The sequence below is a fragment of the Cibotium barometz genome, chromosome 34 (assembly GCF_041138505.1).
Source record: "Cibotium barometz isolate CiBa-2024 chromosome 34, ASM4113850v1, whole genome shotgun sequence".
In the NCBI taxonomy this organism is placed as follows: Eukaryota; Viridiplantae; Streptophyta; class Polypodiopsida; order Cyatheales; family Cibotiaceae; genus Cibotium; species Cibotium barometz.
Window position 1 is genome coordinate 23,190,078 of NC_141079.1, and position 12,899 is coordinate 23,202,976.

At 45.5% G+C, this 12,899-nt stretch overlaps 1 protein-coding gene across 4 annotated transcripts in view; it reads left to right on the forward strand.

The window, feature by feature from the left end:
- Positions 1–12,899, forward strand: part of LOC147618800 (protein ESMERALDA 1-like) — a 98,482-nt gene that overhangs the window by 67,014 nt on the left and 18,569 nt on the right. For all 4 annotated transcript variants that reach the window (XM_086773868.1, XM_086773869.1, XM_086773871.1 and 1 more), the window contains 3 exons: positions 3,894–4,101; positions 4,219–4,386; positions 4,503–4,670. In XM_086773868.1, the coding sequence (XP_086629994.1) occupies positions 3,894–4,101; positions 4,219–4,386; positions 4,503–4,670 (544 nt within the window). The remainder of the gene's footprint in view (positions 1–3,893; positions 4,102–4,218; positions 4,387–4,502; positions 4,671–12,899) is intronic.

A 12,899-nucleotide genomic window follows, 5' to 3' on the forward strand; every position in this document is an offset into this window, starting at 1 on the left:
AATCTGTTTTTTAAATGACTATTTTATGTCAAGAATGCAGGGGAAGATTTTTGACCGTCTTGTGAATGAGGTCGTGGAGACCTATCTGTTAAAGTTGCAACTGCTGACGGAGAGTCAACGGAGGACGTCTCACGTAGCAAGGTCGTCGGCCGAGATCTTGACCAGCCTCGGTTTGATTTAAATGGTGAGCTTCCGGTACAGTGGATGAGGGACCAAGCTCTATGCTCTTCTTTGGTCTTTGAGAAAACTAGGATGTCATCAAAGAAAACACCTTGTACCCACGGAATATGCGATCGATCATTCTATTGAATGTAGTCGGGGCATTTGTAAGACCAAAAGATATAACAAGATACTCATAATGCCCAAATGCTGTCTTGAAAATAGTTTTATGTACATCCTCAAGCACCACACGCACTTGATGATACCCACTCTTGAGATCAATTTAGCTAAATCATGCTGATCCATCCAACTTGTCAAGGATGTCATCTATGCATGGATTCAGAACCCGATTCTTAATGGTAAGTGTAAGATGTGCAGTGAGACAGGTTCAACCATGTGTACAAGAGATATAGATAGAGAGAGAGAAAGGGGAGAGAGAGATGGGTATAGGGGTTTCACACAGTACACCACGTTGAGCGGGAACATGCACCGTCCCCTCTTTAGGAATTTATTTCAAGAACAATCCACGAGCTTTTCCAAGCCAGGACCAATACAACAAATGAATACAATATCAAATAACAGTGCCGATTTCGAGGTCGGGCTGAAGTCGATGTTGAGACACAAGATAGCTGATGCCGATCTCACCATGAGGATGACCCACAAGAGTCTTACACCGGGCTAGTACCGAAATCCAATGTCTGAATCAAACTGATGTTCCCAAATATCCAGAAGGCTCTTTGCACTCAATCCGGACAAAGGCAATTCCAAGAGGCTCTCACCAAGGTGGTGAGTATGTGTCTCCACAAGGAGTTAGAGAAACTGGCAGCGGCGGCACTTTAGGGTGGTGCTGGCGCAATGGCGTTGGCAGCGTCTGGAGGCAGTAGGCGGCACACACAGGTGGTTCTGAGGAGGTACAGTAGGGTAGCACTGGCGCACATGACATAGGTGGCGTAGGTAGGTCGAAGGCGGCGTAGCCGGCGGACGGTGGTGGCAGAGCTCTTAGGGCAGCGCTTTGGGCAGTGGAGCACTGGCGGAGGTTGGTGCTAAGCGACGGAGCACCGACGGATGTGGGCGATACAGGGGCGGTTGCCAGCGGAGATGGAGGAGCTAGGCGATGCTAGAGGAAAGAAGATGATGATGAAGGTTCCTCACAAGTTCTTCCTGAAAATCTCCACGAGTTCTTCTATGTTCCACCATGAGGATACAAGCTTCTTATATACTTGGTAGGGGGTCCATGCTTTTGTCTTGCGTTGCTTTTGCTTTGCCTCTTTGCTTTTGTTTTATTTTTCTTGCTTTTGCTTTGCCTCTTTGCTTTTGTTTTATTAAATATTAATAATAGTCAAGTTGGCTCAACTGTCCCAACAATGGCAGAATATTTCCGAGATGTCAAGTTCTTGATTTGTGCTTTTACAATCTTCAAGGCCTTGCTTTTTGGCCCTGGAGCTGCTTTTTTTTTTGAAAAAGCGGCTTTTAGCTTTTTGATCCAGTTCGATGTTCTTTTTCCAATGGTGCCTTGAGCTTTTGGTCAACTTAGTTTGACTTTTTTTCTTTTTCTTGCTTTTTGACCAAGACTGGTGCTTTTTCTTGTGCTAATATGAAGATCCCTGTTCCCATATGTCCATCACCTAGTCCAAGTGTCCGGGCATGAGTTCCATCATGTGAAAAGAGCTAGGAGGACCAAATAGTTACATTCCCTCCCTCTTATATCACAATTGTCCTTAATTGTGGGATACAAATATGCCATATGATCGTGGTACTAGTCCCATCTGGTGCTCTTGTGCATCTGGTCTTTCCTCATATATGTGGTGCCTTGTGCTCCCCTGGCAATATCTTTATGCCTTTCTTTGGCCGATGTCCTTGTTCTTGATGGTACATGTTCTGCATAGCTGGTCACATGTGTTAGGCAGATATAATAAATGCACTCTCACCTTTTGCAAAAACTAGACATAAGCTAGTTAAGAAACAAGTATGCATCATTTGCGTCTACTGGGTATTCCAGGTACTGGCCACGTAGTCTGGAGCCCAGTGGACTATCACATGCCATGGATCCAAGCATTGTCCACACATCCAAAAATAGCACACAAAGTCGAACAATTTCAAACATACATCAGTATGCAATGCACAAGTAATGATTCTCCTCTTCATGGATTGTCTTGTCTGGTCTCATCGATACCGTGCTGAGCCATCTGGTTCTCGAGGGAAACCACTTAGACTATTCGCAAGGCCATCTGGTCACTAGGACCGCCTGAGAAGTCTTCCATAGTCCTCTGGGCCATCTCGTCACATTGACCGCCCAACTATGAGATCCAATACAGTCAAATGGACCATTTGGTCGCAATGACTGCCCGACTGCGAAATCCAATACAGTCATCTAGGCCATCTGGTCTCAAAAATGACCGTCCGACTGCGAAATCCAATACAGTCATTTGGGCCATCGGGTCGCTATGACCACCCGATTGCGAAATTCAATAGTCATCTGGGCCATCTTATCGCAATGACCGTCCAACTGCGAAGCCCAAAAGATTCCATCCAATGGGTCTTCTGGCATCGTTGCCTCCCATATACAAATGTTGCTCCTTGGGCTTTCGGGCATCGTTGCTACCCAAACTAGAGCATATCCAATCAAGACCATTATATAAGCAAGATAATGATCAATTCCATTTCAGTATAAATATATATAATGAAGAGGGCTAGAGGTACAATCCCTCCCTCTTAAATCTGTCTTGATAACAAGATGCTTCAATCCTGTACTTCAAATACATTTGGACCAACTGCTTCTTCATAAGCTTGAAGAATATGTGGGTAGTCTTTGAAATACTCTTCCAACATCCATTTCGCATCTATAGGCAAATAGTTCTTAAACTTCAAGAGGAATTTCCTAACCACTGTCCTTCCTCTTTTTTTTTTGTGACGGAATGGAATACAATCTGTTCCGGCTGGAAGATTTTTTCATGTTCTTCCACTTTTGGTGGATCCTTCAATATAGGCTCCTCTTGGGGTAATCTTGTATATGGCTTCAATAAACTGACATGGAAGGCATTATGTATCCTCCAATGATCTGGGAGATCCAATCAATAACACACATCATTGATCTTTAAATTTTGTCAAGGGAGGCTCCAAAGTATGGGATCGATGTGTTCCTACAACAAAGATGCAAATCTAATAATGTGAGATCCATTCTAGCTATGGATTGCATGGACATTTTTTTTGTCAAAGAATGGTTCTATCGTACCCAGTAGTGGTTCTATCTAGCTGCAAATTCAGAGTGTGGAAACACAACTGGATCAGGGGATGATACTGTGAATTGAGAGCCTGCTAATACTTTGGACAAAGTAGAAATTCATCTAACCAGCTCTCTGTTTCCCCCTGGTTGTCGCTAATGCAATGTTTCTTGTTTGCACCATCTCAGAATGACTGTTTTTTGTTTCCCCACTTGCCCAATACTAAAATAGTATTGTTGGATTGAATTGTTCAGAAAGTCGGTGTGACGTCTGATTCAGCAGCTAGTCAGCCTTAGCCTTAATTCAATAAGCAACCTGTATGGGTAGTACAGTTTTACAAAGAGTCAGTCTTAAGTTTCATTCAACAGCTAAAGTCTGAGTCAGCAGCTAGTCAGCTTTAATCTTAATCCAACAAGAAACCTGTAACGGTAGTGCAGTTATACAAAGAGTCAGTCTTAAGTTTCATTCAACAGCTTAGTTTGATTTATCAAGCTGTTTTTTTTTAATGGTCAGGGTCATCCGCATTTCACCCTTTGCAAATCGGCTATCTTTTGACAAGATCCCTCCCAGGATTCAGCAACTCAGATGCTTGGCAAATTTTCAGGCCCTAAGATTTGCACAACCAATTGCAGCTGTTGGTCAGAAGCTAGTTGATCGCATGATGCATTATAGCAGCAGTACTGGTGGGAAGTACATTTCTGTACATCTTCGATTCGAAGAGGTCTCTACTTTTACCAATCTGGTTGGCTGTATTGATTTTGTCTTACTGCTAGGCTTTTGTGATACTTTTTGGCTCTGGTATTGTCATTGTAAACTTGTGGCAAATGGCTTGTAGCAGGATATGGTAGCATTTTCATGCTGTACCTATGACGGAGGGGAAGATGAAAAGCGAGAACTGGATGCTGCGAGGGAGAGAGGATGGAGGGGAAAATTCAATAAGACTGGTCGTGTCATAAGGCCAGGTGCTATCAGGATGGATGGAAAATGTCCCTTGACACCTTTGGAGGTGAGTAGCTTAGGTTATTAAGCTTTTGTGCAAGTCGAATAGCATCATGCTTGGGAAAGTTTCACTTGAAGTGTGATGATGCCTTACTGACGATGTTTTGTCCTCTACCTGAACAGGTGGGGATGATGTTGAGAGGCATGGGATTTCAAAACAACACTCCCATCTTTCTAGCCGCAGGAAAGATCTATAAAGCAGAAAAAAATATGATTCCTCTTCTCCATATGTTCCCATTTCTTCAGACGAAAGAGATGCTGTTGTCACCAGAAGAACTTGAACCCTTCAAGGTTGGCTTCTTTGTCGCAAGTGTTCTGATCAGACCGAGTGATTGGTGGTGTGTAATGCAATTTTACCTAAACTTTACTTGATTTGAGCATAGTCACATGGGACGCGAAATGGGAACGGGGAATGGAGTTGATAGCTATATAGTCTTGTGGGTTGACTACCATGAGTACATAACATGCACGTTCCTAAAAGGTGAATTTGGGCATGTTCCTGGATTCATCTAGGTATATAGTCACATGGGACGCGAAATGGGAACGGGAAACTGGGACGGAAAAGATTGAGAATGGCCATTCCCTGTGACTATAGAGTGACATGGGATGGGAATGGGAACGGGAAGATGCTGCCATCCCCAACATTCCCGAGTCTAAAAATGCCTATTCCTTGTGACTATGGATTTGAGAGCCTAAGGTTAACAAAGAATTGTTAAGATTCGAATGGATTGCAATTGGCAAAGATAGAGGTGGTAGATGCGCGCGCACGTGCACACACAAAAAGAGAGAGAGAGAGAGAGAGAGAGAGAGAGAGAGAGAGAAGAAAGAAAGATATATTAACGTCTACGAGAGGCCAAAGTCGGCCTATGAGACAAAAAATAATACAACTGTGTTCTTCCGGTCATCGGAAGAAAAGAAAGAAAAGAAAAAGCGTGCATGTGTCTGGATACAACTGTGAATCATCATGGATCGGTGGAGCCCATATACAAACAATATAAAGGGGGGTGGGGATGTGGATGGAGTGCTAAGGCAAGATGCATCTCTATATGCTGAAGGGGTAGTACAAGCATGCTATGCACATCTATGTCTAACTCCATCCAGTGCCATAAGAGGGATATAAGATATCATACATCGCCGATGCTGAGGCTGTGAATGGCGTGAACATGTACCCTGAGTCTGAATGAAAGCAAGCTAGCCTCTCATGTGTCTCCATCTTGTGTCTCATTCGGATAGCTGCTATCTCTCAGTGACGGAGTCGGGGTGCTATATGTCCAGTCTGTCTAGGTCTCCTCCTGGCTCTCAATTCCTCTGCTCTCTGTGCGGTCACCCCACGTGGTACATCAGCTGGCACTGGCATAGCTCTCTGGAAGAAATCTGTGAGCTGGGACTGTCTCCCACCCCTAGTGGGAGTCGGTGTCTGGAGGAGTCTCTCTCGAGAACTATGAAGCTCTAGTAGTAGTTTGCCAAGCTGTCGCTGGTCCGAGGCCTCCATCAACTGATGTAGTGAAGAGTGCTCCTTAAACAATCCTGCATATCTATCTCTGATCCCTTGGTGGGCTCTACATCTACATACAAAGTGATCCTCAGTCTCCACCTCCGCGCGGCACAATTTGCATATCCGCTCAGCTCTGGGAACCCGTGCCGCTCTCCCAGCCTCTATCTCTAGCTGATGTGATGAGACTCGTAGCTGTCCAATAGCAACGCGAGAGCTGTGTGGCATGTATACATCCATATACCGCGGTCGCTGTATAAACCCATCCCCTGAGATGCTCATAAAGTGGTCTCTGTAATACAGCATCTTTGGTGGTAGTGGCCTCTCCTGTATGTAGCGCTGCCATATGTCCTGTCTCATCACTCTGTTTCTCTCATTGAGAGAGAGGTAACCCCGTGGGGCAGACTGATCATACTGAAAAGGTGGCAACCGCTCAATGTCTATCCCATGATATTATGTTGGGCCCCCAAATTGGAGCTCCGTACAGGAGGGCCGGTGTGACAAGCGTATCAAATAGCCACAATTTGATGCACGGCTCCTGAAACTGTATGTGTGCACATTGCCTCTCAAGTGCCCCCAAGGCTGCATGCCCTTGAGCTAATCTAGCTGCTGCTGTCTTGTTCAGGGAGAAACGTGGTCTTGTTAAAGTAACTCCCAAGTAGACATATGACCTGACGTACTCAACCGGCTCCCCTTGGAAAGTGAACTGAGGATCTGATCTCGTCACCCATGCCTGTGTGGTGTTAAACACCATAACCTTGGTTTTCCCAAGGTTCACTGTCATATCTCTATCCGCACAGAAAGCCTGTAATACATCGCTCCGGAGAATCTGAGATTAGAACAATATCATCAGCATATAACATGATGGGTATCAACACCCTTGCCAGGCATGCCCTTGGGCCTCCCAGTCTGTCGACATAATCGGAGACCACATCAATGTACAGTCCAAAGAGGGTGGGCGATAGCGGGCATCCCTGCTTCACCCCTATCGTGCTGGTCACCATATCGGATAGTGGGCCTGGAGCTCGGACTCTGCCTGTCCCACAGACTCATACAAAGCATATATCCCCCACTGCATATCCTCGGGTACCTCAATGTCATGCAATCTGTGCATAAGCTCGGCACGTGGTACGGTACCGAAGGCTTTGCGGAGTATATCCTTCTCTTCTGTGCCCTGCCCTCTTCAATAAGTGCCCGAAGTGTTAGCATGTGATCCAAGGTAGTAAATCCTCTACTGAAGCCGGCCTGTCCATGTGCTCGATGACCATGCCTCTCTGCCCAGCAGCTTAGCTCGGACTCCAATATAGAGCCATATAGTTTAGCCAAGTAATGACCAATCATGATCGTCCTGTAATTGCCTGGTACCATGGGGTCCCCACTCTTAAAGAGTGGTACAATGATATGCTCTGTCTAGCTTACCGGGAAACCCTCACAAATGGCACGATTAAACACATGTACGATGAGCGGAGCCAAAGTGGCGCGCGCATATGAGAAGTGCTCTCCAACTAGCCCATCATGATCCTGTGCCTTTCCATTCTGTAACGTGTCTATCGCATCTAGCACCATCAGCATAGTCAAAAAGGTGTTGCTAGCCGGTCTAGGTCCTAGTGGAGGGGGGGTGGGGGGCCATCCTGGTGCATCATATAGCTCTCTAGCATAAGTATGCCATGCCTCAGGTGCAGTAATCGGAGTAGCCGGTCTAGCTCCTAGTGGAGGGGGGGTGGGGGGGACTGTCCTGGTGCATCATATAGCTCTCTAGCATAAGTATGCCATGCCTCAGGTGCAGTAATCGGAGTACCAGGCTGTCTCTCCTAAAACGTCTTCCATGCCCTCTTGCTGTCTTTCCCCAGGAAGAGTTGGTAGATCTCCTCCTCTAGCTTAGCCAGGTAGGCTCGTTTCTTCCTCCGCACAAGGTGCCGCAGATCTATGATGGCAAAAGCATCAAAAACGATTATCTAGGAGTGGTTTTTGGGTTTCTTTTGGTATGGATTTTGGTGTGGACTTACGAAAATCTTCAATGATAGGATAGATTACCCACTTGCCTAGAAAGAATGAAAGAAAGATATATTAAACGTCTACTAAAGACCCAATGGACCTATGAGACCAAAGTGATACAATAATGCCCATTGCATATCTTATCATGAAATGGAAAATAAATTAGAAACAGAACAAAACTATCTTACTGGAGTGATACAAAACTGTCCATGGAAATCTCATCATGGATACTAGGAACATGAAACAATGATGGCCCTAAGGATAAAGTTAGGATCCAAGATCCAATGTCGAATATGTAACATGGGCTTTATAGAAGCGGTTTAGGATTAGTGTATTGTGTGATAAATTTGAAGATAGATACACAATAGATACCTTGTATTCTTATCATGAAATACGTACAATGATGAACTAGAGATAATTAGTGGTTGCACAGCCTTTGAGCTCTCAATGACTCAATGATGCTTGACTGATCAATAGATGATGAATGAATAAATGAATATGATTGATCAATGAATGACTCCTTTTTACTGTGTCTAACGTTGGTAAGTTGGCTACCAACCCTAATAATAATGTCCAACTAATTGTGTTTGCACAATAATCCAATAACTGTGTTTGCACTTGGCTGCTCATTGGCGCTTGGACATACTACAATGAACTAGCACAATAGCCCTTTAAGACACATGAATCCTGCCACACACTTGACCTCTAAGCTGGCCAATGGGTAGAAGCATGTCCATGTCACACCTCGGATGAGTGTGCACCTAACATTGAGACCGAAACATAGTACGATTTCTCTATGAGAATATTGATCCATGGGAAAAGAAATTTTAAAACAGGCTCCACGTGCTATGTATTGGCATATATTACATGGTTGTAATGCCAGATGTGAACAGGGCATAACTAGGGGCACTTTTTCCCTTTGGGGTTTTCCCCCTAGCACACATGGTGTGAAAGGACACCTTTTTCTTGTTCTTGTATTTTCATATTAGATGTGGATTGACTTCTCAACTCCACACACATTCCAGTGCAATACACATCTTTGCATCTCCATCTATCACCATCTCTGTGATCTATGTATTGTGTGTACTTTTGTGTATAGGTGTAACTCTCCTCCCGGGTCAACAGTGGTACTAGAGCCTTGCCTTCGCCAGCCAGTCTTGTCACAAGGAGTTTTAGTTCGCTAGCTGGTCACCTGATAGTGGAGCGTGGAGCAGTGTACGTAACACAGACAGCAGTGTACATAGCACATGCAACTTCCATGATGGAGCATAGGCGACAACCCAGCCTTGAGTGCCACCGTGGACGGCGGGCTCCATTCTTTCCCGAGGTCTGTCAAGCGCTGGCGGAGCCTTCGGCGAAGGTTGCAGGGCCCGCAGTAGTGCTGTTAGACTCCCGTAACCGCTCTCGAGGGGGGCATGAACTTCGGTGGTTATGCTCCCTAACTTCACCAAGTTGCTCGCCAGCCATCGCCAACCTGTTGGGCCTCCCGTCTTTTAACTTCCGGGGCGCCTTCCCTGAGTTGTCGATCGAGTCGAGCGCTCCTTGTCCAATTGCAACGGGTGTGCACTGTCCGATAACTGTTTCCTCCCCGACATTCCGTTTGATAACTACTTCAAACCTTGGGGCCCCTTGTTGCTTCCGTGTGGCAACCGACCTTCACATCTTGACTGCCTGCTACCTCTCCATCATTGCTTTTGAAAGCTTCCCATTTGCCAATGCTAACATGGTCGGTGCGTGTCCCCTCTCGAGTGACTAAGATATATTTTTTGGATTTTGCTTTTGGGGTTTTTGTGAATTACATGCTTCAGTGCAAGATTCCTAGTGCAGGATTTAGCCAAAATCGAGCTCAATGGTGCATTAAAATTTGGGGCTTTTCACATTTGTGTGCAATTGGCACATCATACATCTCATTGGTGCACTTAAATTTTCGGCTTTTCATTCTACGGGTCTTGTTTGGATATTTGTGTAGTGAATGTGCACGGATGTGCATTGCAAGTGTTGTCAGGACACTCGAAACACTTATTGCAAGCTTGTATTTGGGGCAAAAAGTTTGCTCAGGAACTTGTGATTGCCTGACATAGCACTTTGGTGCATTGCGATTTTGCCTGCAAGTGTTTTTTACAACACACTCGATTGCAAGTGTTTGCATATCTCTTAGCAGAGAGATTTCACGATGATGGCTTGGAATGCAATTGATATATTCGGGGTTTTGTCCCAAGAGAGCAAATTGGATGGCAATAATTTCTCCCTATGGAGTTTCATGGTCCAAAACCTTCTTGTACCCAAAGGTTTATGGTGTTATGTATCAGCTGAAGATGTACACCCTATAGACATAGCACCTAACACACCTGGCCGTGGCGCTCAACAAGTTGCAACACTTGTTTCTCCCTCACATATTGAGTCTTGCAGGACCTCATGGCGAGTGTAGCGGACTCGGTTGCGCTACGTATCGACACACTAGAAATCACTAGGGTCCTCTCTAGGTCAGTATACCCTCGGGAGTTGGCACATGCTAGGAAGATGGCGACCTCTCTATCCCAATCCTCTACGCACTCACACAAACTCAAGAACGGAATACAACACAGGAGTCAACAGTCCCCAAGAGTGACATGCACAAGACTGAAGTAGACAAGAGTTGGAACAACACAAAACTATGTATTGCATTGGGGTCCTCGCTCAGTACACCAAGGTCTCTCTTTATACAATAGGCATGGCCCCTTGGGCCATCACGAGCCAAGTGCTAAAAGTGGTGCTGTTGGAGTAGGTGAGAGGTGCCAAGCACAAGTAGGTGAGCTCTGCTTCCAAGGGGCCAAGTGGTTAGCCAATGTGGCCCCTATGTTTGGGGAGTGAGGCAGCCAAAGATTCCCTCTTTGTGTGACTGGGTTATCCTTTGGAGTGCCCGAACTTGGGGGACCTCGATCTTGGGTTTACGAACTGGGACCATCAGTAGTGAAGGTGGATACAGGTCCTCCACCAATTAATCCGTTCACCATCCCAGTGAACACTAGAAGCATAGAAGCACATGTTGAGGTGAAGCTGCAGATGGACCGCCACAGGTCCAAGAGAAGGTGTTGAAGGAGGACCACCACAGGTCCAAGAGGAAGTGTCGAGGAAGAAGGGCCCCACATGTCCACAAGAAGGACATGTAAGAAGAGAGTGGCCACCACGGGCCACATCCGAAACGAGAAGTAAAACGTGATGCATGCTGGTGTGTGGCAAAATTGAACTAAGCAATGAACCAACCAAGAATAATATAGCAATAACCATGTAGCAGTAGTCCAGATGTGTATATACAATGAGTTGCCATGAATGGCAGAGTAACATAATAGGGAAAAATAGTCTAAAAAGAACTAATAGCAACAAACACGAGGAATGGTGTAATCCTCCAAGGTCAGAGTCGTCCACCAGAAGGACCAGGGGAGCTGTGAGACGGGCAGGAAACCCCTGAGTGGTAGCAGTGGTAGCTGTGGTGCTCTGAGAAGGGGTGCTGGAAGGAGGCGCCGTAGGAACAATGCCAAGACCACCAAAAGCAAACTGGAGTGTCTGTTGAATGCCTTGAAACTGTGCCGCTTGCTCCCGAAGAGATGGTAGCTCGGAGAGGTCATGCTGGGCGGGCTCAAGGCGAGAGCGAGTAGCCTCAAGGTCGGTCTTAGTGGTGGTGAAGAATGCGGGGGAGCATTGTCTAGGATGTTGCTATGGCCTCAGCTCACGGGTCAGTGTGGAGGACTCTGTGGCTGGAAGGTGAGCCTTCAGCCTTGTTCGTATGTGGTTGTATGTCAAGTAATCCTCGGGATCAGTCTGTTGAGACCTAACGGTGGTATCAGAGCAAGGATCTGGTGCCGCTGCCCTGGGTCCATATCTTGCAGTCTCCACTCTCAACTGGTGGGACGAGGTGCGGATCTAGCCGATCGCACATCTCACCCCAAAAGATAGAATTGTGTCCATGTAGCGTGAGAGAGAGAGAGAGAGAGAGAGAGAGAGAGAGAGAGAGAGATTAAGCGTCTTCTAAAGACCCAACATGCCTATGAGACCAAAGTGATACAATAATGTCCATGGCATATCTCATCATGGAATGTAAAATAAAATAGAAACAAAACATAGCTATCTCACTGGGGTGAAACAAAACTATCCATGGAAACTCATCATGGAATACCAAGAACATGGAACATGAGTGGAGCATTAGCCCCCAATAGATGGTATACCATTGTCCAAAGTATCAAGCATGGGGCTAATGAGTATGGCTGAGAGGTCTCCCTTAGCTATGTCACATGGAAAGGTTGCTGCATGTAACTATTTGACCCTCCTAGCTCTATTTCACATAATGAAATCCATGCTCGGACACGAGACGGGTGGAAGAAGACATGGGACAGGGTCCATAAGGATTGATTAAGAAAAAGCACCATTCTTGGTTAAAAAGCAAGAAAAATGAAAAGTCAAATAGGGTTGACCTCGAGCCAAGGGAACCATTGGAAAGGGGAGACTAAGACGGACCAAAAAGCTAAAAGCCGCTTTCTCAAAAAGCAGCTCTAGGGCCAAAAAGCAAGGCCCTGAAGTTGTAAAAGCACAAATCAAGAACTTTGGTTATTATTAATAATATTTGATAAAAAGACAAAAGCAAAGCAAAAGCGTCACTTTTTGGCAAAAGCAAGGCTGCCCCAAGTATAAAAGAAGCATGAGCCTCTCTTGAGCATCAAGTTGAGGAACCTCTTGATCGCGTTGCCATCTTCGTTCAAGCATGGAGATTATCTTCTTCATCATCATCTATGAACCAAATCATGGAGTTTTTCATCGCTACTCGCTGATTTCAGAATGCCTCCAGCAACTGCAGTGCCACGTCACCATCTTTCCATGCGACTGTACGGATCCGTATAGCTGTACAGACTATACGGACATAAAATTTCAGAAATCCTAAAACTGCTCAAAAAACCCTAAAAACTGCTTTTTGGAGATTTTTATCGCCCGAAAACCATTAAAACAGGTTTTATATCAGTTTTCTTGCCAGAAAAAGCTTCTCTAGGGTTTTCATCATTGAC